General features: G+C 31.3%; 1 protein-coding gene across 1 annotated transcript; it reads left to right on the top strand.

The window, feature by feature from the left end:
• Nucleotides 1-551: 551 nt before the first annotated feature.
• On the top strand, nt 552-9585 carry LOC137821755 (uncharacterized). The gene is made up of 20 exons (XM_090295692.1): nt 552-955; nt 1023-1155; nt 1252-1559; nt 1923-2004; nt 2088-2427; nt 2691-2749; nt 3093-3182; nt 4864-4955; nt 5054-5152; nt 5264-5341; nt 6073-6157; nt 6250-6308; nt 6463-6532; nt 6913-7004; nt 7148-7210; nt 7440-7530; nt 8122-8391; nt 8815-8937; nt 9042-9197; nt 9369-9585. The coding sequence occupies exons 1-20, from the start codon at nt 552-554 to the stop codon at nt 9465-9467; spliced, it is 2793 nt and encodes a 930-aa protein (XP_090151818.1). The 3' UTR covers nt 9468-9585.
• The last annotated feature ends 571 nt before the right edge of the window (nt 9586-10156 follow it).

The following is a 10156-nucleotide window of genomic DNA, read 5'->3' as shown; positions in this document are numbered from 1 at the left end:
AAATAAATATAAAAAGTAGTTTACTCACTAAAAATATATTCCAAGATTATATCAATATTTTAATTTTAACAATGAGGATATCTTCATAATAGATCGGAGTATACATTATACACACCTTAATCACTATAATTAAGTATAATAATATATCACTATAATTAAATATAATAATTTTTTTTAAGATGATGTTCAAATTAAAGAATATGCAACATCACATCTGCACATGCAATACATCTTCTAATAAATAAAATACTTTGTATAATTTAATTAAAATTATCATAATTTATAAAATTTAAAAAAAGAATTATAATTTTAACAATTCAGTATTTTTGTGATTTTAAACATATCACTTTTATTTATTTATGCAGATATATATATATTGATATAGCTATATTAAGCAGTAAAAATAATTAAAAAGTATCTTATTCTGCCATATTTTATAAGTTATGGCATCCTAATCATATTTTGAATCACGCGCTCAAAAATAGCTCGATCAATTGAGAAAATCAAAAAAATTTCAAGAGCGAGAATTGTTAGAGTAATATTAACAGAGAATGGATATGAATGTACTCGAAGCGGAAGCAGAAGCAATTCGCGGCTATGAACTTCGCCTCATTCGGTGCACCCTCAGTCATGACCAACCGCAACAACTTTGCGCCTCGCAGAAACTTGATTCCTTGGATGCTTCCATCAACCACCTCTTGAATTTGATTCAGTGTGGCAATTACATCCAAGCACTCACCGCCCAACCCTCCTTCCACCTTGTCTTCCGACTCGCCGATCATGACTCACCGCCACTCAACGATCCCGGTCATCTCTATCCTCTGTTGGTTGATCGCGCCGAGTGCTTCATCGCCGCCGCTGCCAGCGACGTCGTTGAACAGCGTCGTAGGGGCATGCTCGTCACGTGCATCGCAGTTGCAGCGTTTCTAGGGTTTACTCAATCCAACTTCACCGGGTAATTAAAATGCGGTTTGTTTTTATTTTGTGTTTTGATTTCGGGAATGAAACTGTTGCTAGTGCAGGCCCTTGAACGGGGCAGAGCTACCGAGGTGTCCTCTGTGTTTGGATGGTGGTGATGAAGAACGGGACAATTGGGCGCGGAATCAGCTTATGTCTGCTGGTTCTGAATTGCTCGGAAAGTTCTCAAATCTTCAGGTACATCTACGTCATGCATTCAATTTGAATGAATTAGACTATGTTCATACTAATTCTTACGTATGTGCGTGTTGTTGTTTTTTGTTCTTTTTGCAGTATATAGTTTTTGCGAAGATGTTGCTTATGCGGGTAAAGGATTTAGGCGTCGAGATGAAAAGCCTTTCGTGGTGGCTTGCGAGGGTTTTGCTTGTTCAACAGAGGGTTTTGGATGACAGGTCTTCTTCCTTGTCTGATCTCTTGCATGTGTATATGGGTGAAGCTTTGCAGATGTTTGGCTCTCGCGAACAAGTTGAGAGTTACTGGCAAGATGATTTACACGATGGAGAGAGCTCGGTGATTCTCTCTGTGCTTCATTTAGAGGCTGGCATTATTGAATATGTATATGGACGAGTTGACTCTTGCAGGTAATTTACTATTTCAGAGCTGGATTAATTCACCAATAGCTATGAAATATCCAAAAATATTTTTTCTGTGAAGCATCCATAGTTAATACATAATAGTCAAAATTGGTATCCTATCTTCATTTATTTATGTCTATGTTAGTGTAATTAAATTTGAATTAAAGTTGTGTTATACATAACTTACCTATTTTAATGATTTTTTAAAATTTTACCTATTTTATTAAGTGAAATTGTTCCAGAACATAATATTAAAAATCCCCCAATATATTATATTAAGGAGCATAACATTTAAATGTTGACACTATTGATATATTCTCCTGTGTTATATTTTATGATTAATTAGTACCTACGTTTATCGTATATCAGGATGCATTTTAAATCAGCTGAGATGGCAGCTGGGCTTAAGCTTTCAGTCACTGGGGTACTTGGTTTCCGTACGGAACACCAGGTAAGCATAGGAAACGTCCTGCATCATCAATAACATGTTTTATGATCTTATTCAATATTTAATTAATTCTTGGATCTTCGTAGGCAGAACCAAAGGCACAGCTGGTACTTGTTACCAACACAGGTCCATCAAATAATGTGGATGAAAACTGTCCCTTAACGGGTACCGCTACCCAAACATGTGATTCCAACAATGGTGAAGATAATTGGAATTTGAATCAGCATGAAACCTCTGAAGCATCTGACGTACTCAGAATACCCAAGTTGTTAGAAAAAGATGATGACTCTAGAACTAGGTCTCTACCACCTCAAGGCATAGAAAATGGTGGCCATGTTACTCCCAGTTTGACAGCATCACAGCAAGCTGTAATTCTGGCATTTTGCCTTTTGATTGAGAAGAGCTCCCGACACGATGAGTTGCAGCGTAAGTTACTTCAATTTCTACATTCATGCATGCATATTATAATCTCTCATGCATACTTAATAGATATAAATCCCTTTTTCAAACAACATGTGCTATGGACAAACGTGGTCTTGTAGCCCCATTTATGGTAAAAAAAAATGTATACTGGATGAATCCAAAGGAGATTTTGGTTTCCCTTGATTCAATCTCCTATGTGTAATTCAGTTAAAAAAATTAAATGTTTCTGGCCAAGTTCTCAATTGTGTCTTGTTACCTGGTTTCAGGATGGGATATGGCACCTTATATTGAAGCAATTGATTCTCAGAACTTCTTCTACTTTACTGTAAGTACACCAAATTTATTTAAAAATTAGAAAAATATATAAAATAAAAAGTAATTAAGTTTAGAATTAAATAATATAAAAATATATTAAAATAATAATAGTAAGAGTTGTAATGTGATTGTAGAAAAAAATCTGAATTGTTAATGTATCATTATTTTAAAAATTAAGTTTTTTTTAAGTAAGTAACAACTTAATATAAGTCATCAATGGTTTATTTACATTTTAATATTATTATAATAGAGTTGTAATATAGTTTTCTTTTTCAAAATACTTATGGTTTTTGTTTTTCCTTTTACACTCAATTTCTAATCTGCATTTGATGATTTTGTCTTTGGCGATTTAGACAAGGTGTTTATCGGATATTTTACGTATTCGATGGGAGTCGTCTCGTAGCCGAACCAAGGAGCGTGCCTTACTCATGATGGATAACTTGGTATGTGTTCTTCGTTGACTTGGGAAATACAAATATATATATATATATGTTTCTCTTAATTAAAAAAAATCATGTTTTAAAAGCAATTACTCAAATTTAAATATATGAAAATTAATATAAGAAATAATTTATATTGATATTTTAAGGTTATTTATTTATGTAAAAGATAAATTTAACCTTAAGTTAGAAGTAGATTAACCACAAGGTCGATTTATTTATTTATTTATTTATTATTGCTGATAAAAAAAAAGTTTATTTACTTTTTATGTTGGAATAGTTATATATTTCCTTATACGTTAATTAAAACCCTAACATCTTTGAGAAATACTCTAATTCTATTATAAAAAATTATCTTAAATAGTCTAACATACATGTTTTATAAGCAGAAAACAACCTACAAAAACCTAGATGAACCAACTAAAATCCAGAATGACTCTTTACACAACCTTAAGGCCTTGCAAAAAAAGAAGCATAAGGTGTCCTTATACGTCCATAACCACACCCATTATAAACCATTGTCTTTGGATGATAAATTTGATATTTCAGATTAAAAATATATGTATCCGCAATTTCACACGATGGGATCTATTATATGAAATATATTTAGAAAGGGTAATTGATTTTCATGATAAGTAAATTAACATTCGTGTATGTTTTCTTGACTTTATAATATATAGACATAAACTAATTATTGCTAATGTATAATTTTAAGCAAGTTTTTAAAGAGTATTAGGGTATGTTTTCCATGTTTGAAAAGTTATTCTTTCTAGAAGTTAACTTTTTGTTAGATTTAAAGTTATTTTTGTAATATTGTATAATTACGACTTATATTTAGAGATTTAAGATTATATTTAAATGATTAATGGTTATGTTTGAATTTAAGATTAAAAAATAATAAAAAAGTATAAGGTGATGGTAAGGCAAAAAAAATTTAACCACTTCAAAATTTTAGACATAACAATAAATATTATGTCCTATAAAAGAGAGAATATATGTTGGTCACCTCGGTGCAAGTCCGGCTCTCCGCCACTACGTGATGGTATATGTTGGAAAAACTAGATGGATGAAGATGCGGAAAGCCATCATCACGACAGTATTAGAAATGATAAATCTTTGTATTGCTGTTTATTTTATGTATAAGGGTTGAGACGTGTCTTTTTTTTATTTTATTAATTTATTGCTGATAAAAAAAAATTAAAAATGACAAATCATCACTTTGTTTTTTTTTTCAATAATAAATAAATCATCACTTTATAAAGTATAATTAATATTCTCATTGGGTATAATGAAATTTGATACAAAGGTTTTGAGCAACACCTAACAGTTCAGAACGATCATTAAAAGTAACCATGTCGAGGGTGATAAAGCATACATGAGAGGTACAATATATATTTATAACCTAAGAAATTTACATGACTTGGACCTAAAATTTGGATTAAAATTTTCTAAAAGGAATTCTACAAGACTTGTGACCACTTGGGAATGGTAGCCTCATTATTATTCCCAATCTATTGCATGATCTCCAGTTTTTATCCTTGATGTTTGAAACAAAGGCCGAGGTTAAATATAATACATTTAAGTTTTTTGTGTCTTTTTCTACATGTATACATTTAATCTGCCTATAATGAGTGGCTGTATGATTTGTATATTGTACCTGATAAACTTGTACTGTTATTTGCAGGTTAAACATATTTATAAGCCTTCTCCAGCCATAGCAGATAGAATCGCTTTTAGTTATGCTGTTTATATGCCTAGTATTCCCGCATTAAGGAAGTAAAATCTCTTGCTTTGTAAGCCTTTTATGTATTTTAGCTTCATAAAAATGAGACAATTCTTAAACTTTGGTATTGCTTTGTTCCTTCCAATTTCAGGGAATATGGGTTACTTTTGGTGCAATGCGGTTTGATAGGGGATGCAATGAAGGAGTTTGAAGAATTAGAATTATGGTATTATCTTATATACTGCTACAGGTATATATTATGATAAAACCTGAAATGAATAAACCAAATAATTTTTCTACTCTCATCACATTCACCTTTCGTTGTCAATGATGTTCACTTGATATTTGATCTGGAAAACAGTTTGTTGGGGAAGAAAGCAACCGCTGTTGAACTCATCAGGAAGCGTCTTTTGGAAACACCAAATGACCCCAGATTATGGTTTGTTACTTGGATTGCTTATTTTTCGATTCTAATAATTGCGTGATTGCTTTTAACAACAGCTACACTGAGTATTTCTCCTTCAAATATTGTAATAAGAACACCAAAGTGAAGCTATAAACGTAATCCTACCATATACTAAGTTTATATGCAAAGAAACAAACTTTGGAAACAGGCATTCTGATCCGGTCAAATAAGCTTTTGGGGGTTGAAATTACTGTCATTGCCACAACTGATAGGATACAAGTATTGATGTTATTAAAATACCCATTAAATCTAACTTTTTTCACATCAATCATCAACCATTTTGAAAACAATTAACATTTTGAATGATTTTGGAATAAAAAAGCAGGGTTACATCGAGAGCATTAAAATGTTTAGTGTGTATTTCAAGAAGAAAATCACAACTTAATGACCTGCCTTTTCTTTTGCTTTGTGTAATCTCCCATAAAATATTAATGCTAATGGGCTACGCATACCATTGGTTTAGAATATCAATGAAGGTGTGGCTTAAAATATATTAAAGTGTCCTCAATAAAAAATTTGGATTATACACTACAATTTTTTACCCATTTATTTGTGACAGAATCTTAAGCATTCCAGTTGAAGATGACCACCTATAATTTTTGTGACAGGCTATCCTTTTAAACCAGAAGTTTTTCACCGAGAACTACTATAGTCATTCATATTACTTTGTATATTCTTTTTCACTCATGCTAAAATTTTTCCAGGTGTTCCCTGGGTGACATTACAGATGATGATGCATGCTTTGAAAAAGCTCTGGAAGTTTCAAACAATAGGTCTTACAGAGCAAAGGTGTGTGTGCATGTATTCATGTTTGTACATGTGTTTGTTTGCTTTCCTCTGCTTCTATCAGATTACAAAAGTTGTGTTTCTCTTACTGACAGCGTTCTCTGGCTCAAAGTGCCTACAAAAGAGGAGACTATAAGAGATCTCAAATTTTGTGGTGTGTGACGTGTCCCGACACATGATCTATTTAACTTTCTATCATCAATGCCTTTATCATTAATGCATGCATGTGTAACATTTGTTGTCTTGATTGTAATGTTATTCTTTGGAATGATATGTTTAATATAACAGTTTTTGTTCATCAAATTTAGGGAGTCTGCATTGGCAATGAACTCTATGTACCCAGATGGTTGGTTTCAACTTGGTGATGCTGCATTGAAGGTAAATTATTTGTTGTCTACTAAGGTTACTATTTATTTACTTTTCAGCGTTAGATTTGCATTAATATGAACAATTACTTTATCTAAAAAAAATGGTACAACTTCTCCATGTAGGGGGATGTCTGAAAATCCATAAGAAAGTGACTATTGCTATGGTTGATTGGCAACAATATACTAATATAAGGCCAACTTTGGTGAATTGAACAGGGTAGATGAATGCGTGTAATAAGATAAAGTTCAAAGTTTCAGATAGTTTATTTCTGGAAGCCACTTCTTCATTTATGCATACATAGATTGTCACTTGGGCAGTTGTGTCCCTCTTTATTTTTCTTTCACTTTCTCATCCTTTAGTATGTCAAACTAACTGCGAAATTTTTACAGGCTCAAGATACAGAAAAGGCTCTGGATGCGTTTACTCGTGTAATTCAACTTGATCCTGAAAATGGGGATGCTTGGAATTACATTGGATCCTTGTAAGGAGTTCTGTCTTTTTTACCTTGGTATCACTATTGTGAGAGCTGTTCCAGCTTTAATGATCAATAACAGTAAAAATCACTCATGGATTATTAAATTTTTGTTCTAGCTTCTCTTATTATATTTTGCCAATAACATGCAGGCATATGATGAAAAAGAAGGGCAAGGAGGCCTTTATCGCATTTAAAGAAGCCTTGAAATTCAAGTTCGTATATCCCTTTCATTAAAATTCCTTTTCATATGCTTACATGCATATATGCTGAAAGTCTCAAATACATATGTATTGGTTCATAATAATTTCAAGAAGCCTTGAAACTCAAATTTCATATTTACCCTCTGCTATTAATATGGGTTCATACAAACAGTAACATAATGATTCTCGGCACATGCATACAAACATACACTATTTGTATTGGTTCATAATCATTCCACAGTAACATAATGATACTTGGCAACAGACGGACCAGCTGGCAATTATGGGAGAAATATAGCTATGTTGCTGTTGAAATTAGCAATATCAATCAGGTATATGCTGTTTTTGGTTTATCCTCCTTTGATGAAATATGTTTTTTTTATGCAGTTTTACTCTCTTAAATTCACTGAACGATAGGTTGAGTTATGACAATGGGATATGATACGACCCTTCTACTTATTTTTTTAGCATATTAATAATATGTTTACCTTTCATAAGCCACTTTCACAAGCTTTGCAATACACCTCTAATTTTCAAAGTGCATATATGATAAAACTCATAAAGTATAAAGTTAAAAGTTGGTATACAATGGACACTAAATAAATTTTAAAGGCCTTTTCAATTTAAAAATTAATTTTAAATTTTATCGTGACATAATTTTCAAGTGAATTTTAAATTTTACTAAATCTTATAAAACCGGTTTATAAAATTAAGTTTGAAATTATTTATATAGTATAAAATGTTTTTATTTTTATTTGAAATATGATTTTCAACGCAATCCAAACACTTTTAATTTCTGAATTATATATTAATAGTGGGTGACCAACATCTCCAACAAAGTATAATAAGAAAGAACTCTAGCAAAGACATAATCTCTTTCGGTTCGTCCTTAATCATCCATTTAGTTTGATAAATTGTTTTAGGCTCTGGAAGGTGTACAGATGGTTTTGGACATCACCAATAATAAGAGAGTAGATAGTGAATTATTGGAAAGAATCACAGAGGAGGTGGAAAAGAGGCTTTTATCATGTAATATGCCTCCTTTGATAACCGATCATATGCCAAAAACAGATGAGTTATGCATTGTCGATGCTGGAGCAGAATATGAAATGGAAGTTCGTGGAGCATCTGTTGCAGGAAGATCACGTGAAGCTGAGCAATTATTGTTTTTACTTGGAAAAGTTTTACAACAGGTATTACTCAATTCTATCAAGATTCTATTTCTTTAGATCCCTTCTTAGTTTTACTCTATAGTATGAAGTGGTTGATGAACAATTCCCATTGATGAAAAATTCACATTTCAAATCCCATCCCAGTCATTACTAAAAAATCATTATTAATTATTATATTGAATCAATAAAAAATTGATATCTAAATTATTTTTTATTATTAACAAATAATTTTTGAATTGATATTTAATTAGTTACTAAGATTTAATTATTTATCAATAATAAAATTTAATTTAAATTTAATAGTTTTTTAATTTTTAAAATTATATCTAATATAATTAATATAATAATAATAATTTTTTATTATTAGTTTTTATTTAATTTTTTTTTCAGAAATTGTTTTCACTCCAAGTTAAATAAAAGCTAATATTTTATGCACTGGTACAGATAGTTAAAAACGGGAGTGGATTTGGATCTGAAATCTGGGGCTTATATGCCAAATGGCACAGAATTAATGGAGATCTCATGATGTGTTCTGAAGCCCTCTTAAAGCAAGTTAGGTCACTCCAGGTATGTTCCATGATATGGTCCATAAAATTTTATGCATTTGTTGTTTATCCTAATCACAGTTTTCATAAGATATGATTTTTGTTTTACTATTTGTATTGTTTAAGGGATGTGATACGTGGAAGGACCAAGATCGGTTCAAAAAATTTGCAAAATCGTCTTTGGATCTTTGCCATGTATACGTGGACATGTTTTCATCTGCTTCTGGTAGTAGTAAACAATTGTCTGCAGCTGAGCTGCACTTGAAGAATGTCATAAGACAGGCAAGATAATCTACTACAATTTTTAAAGATGTTTGAGCGTTGAAAATTCAAGAAATTAACATAATCTCCCATGCTTTTGTTTATATCTATCTTCTTTTTTTGTTGATTATCTTGCTCATTCTGCAAAACGGATTTTTGATTTACTTATTATTTGTATATACGATCGATCAGGCTCAGAGCTGCTTCTCCGATACACAAGAGTTCAGGGATCTTCAAGCTTGCTATGATGAAGTCAAAATTAAACTCCAATCCAACTCCATCAATGCCTAGCTAAAATCTTGTTCTCAGGTTGCTTTCAGAATCTTCTTGAATGTGCTAAATATTTAATACGATTTTAGTTTACCATATTTATCTGATTTGGTTTATAATAAATTTAATTATTGTTTAAAACACCCTTTAAATGGTTTTTATTTTGTCAATATAAAATACTAGGTCATATGGCTTTACGGGAACAAATTAATTTCAACAATGAAATTTCAATTCAACAAAGTCAAGTATAACATTTTAGTTTGGGATAAGAAGCAAAAGAATGGATTTTAATTCTTGAATGCAAACTTCTGAACCTGACCACGGTGCTCACCATTTGAAAGAGAATTGTTACATGTAAACTCCAATTTTTGTATACCCATTCTGATATGACGTGACTTTTTAAATTATTACCTTATTTGTTAGTTGATGAGTTCACAAATAAGAAAAGAAAGCCTAAAACATGAAAAAGGTGTGAAAATCGTGAAAACCTAGGAAATCACAATGTGGATTTGAACAGATATTCAAGTTTAATGAAGTTAATCAACATTTATATTTGGACAAATAATGAAAGATTCAAATTGCTTCACATGTTCAAGATGTGTAAGAAATGGTTTAGAACAAATAAAGAAAGATTTCAAATTGCTTCACATGTTCAAGCGCAAGAAATGTTTAGTACACCAGTTTTCAAATAAAGTGGTTAACGATTATGC

This window comes from Phaseolus vulgaris, chromosome 9 (assembly GCF_051622355.1).
Source record: "Phaseolus vulgaris cultivar YP4 chromosome 9, ASM5162235v1, whole genome shotgun sequence".
In the NCBI taxonomy this organism is placed as follows: Eukaryota; Viridiplantae; Streptophyta; class Magnoliopsida; order Fabales; family Fabaceae; genus Phaseolus; species Phaseolus vulgaris.
This window is presented reverse-complemented; position numbering and strand designations above follow the sequence as displayed.

Excerpts from the sequence above, each read along its gene's own strand:
- LOC137821755 (XM_090295692.1), top strand. The coding sequence starts at position 552 with ATGGATATGAATGTACTCGAAGCGGAAGCAGAAGCAATTCGCGGCTAT. Across the intron at positions 4,956-5,053 it reads AGTATTCCCGCATTAAGGAA|GGAATATGGGTTACTTTTGG; the intron begins GTAAAATCTCTT and ends TTCCAATTTCAG. Across the intron at positions 7,531-8,121 it reads AAATTAGCAATATCAATCAG|GCTCTGGAAGGTGTACAGAT; the intron begins GTATATGCTGTT and ends AAATTGTTTTAG.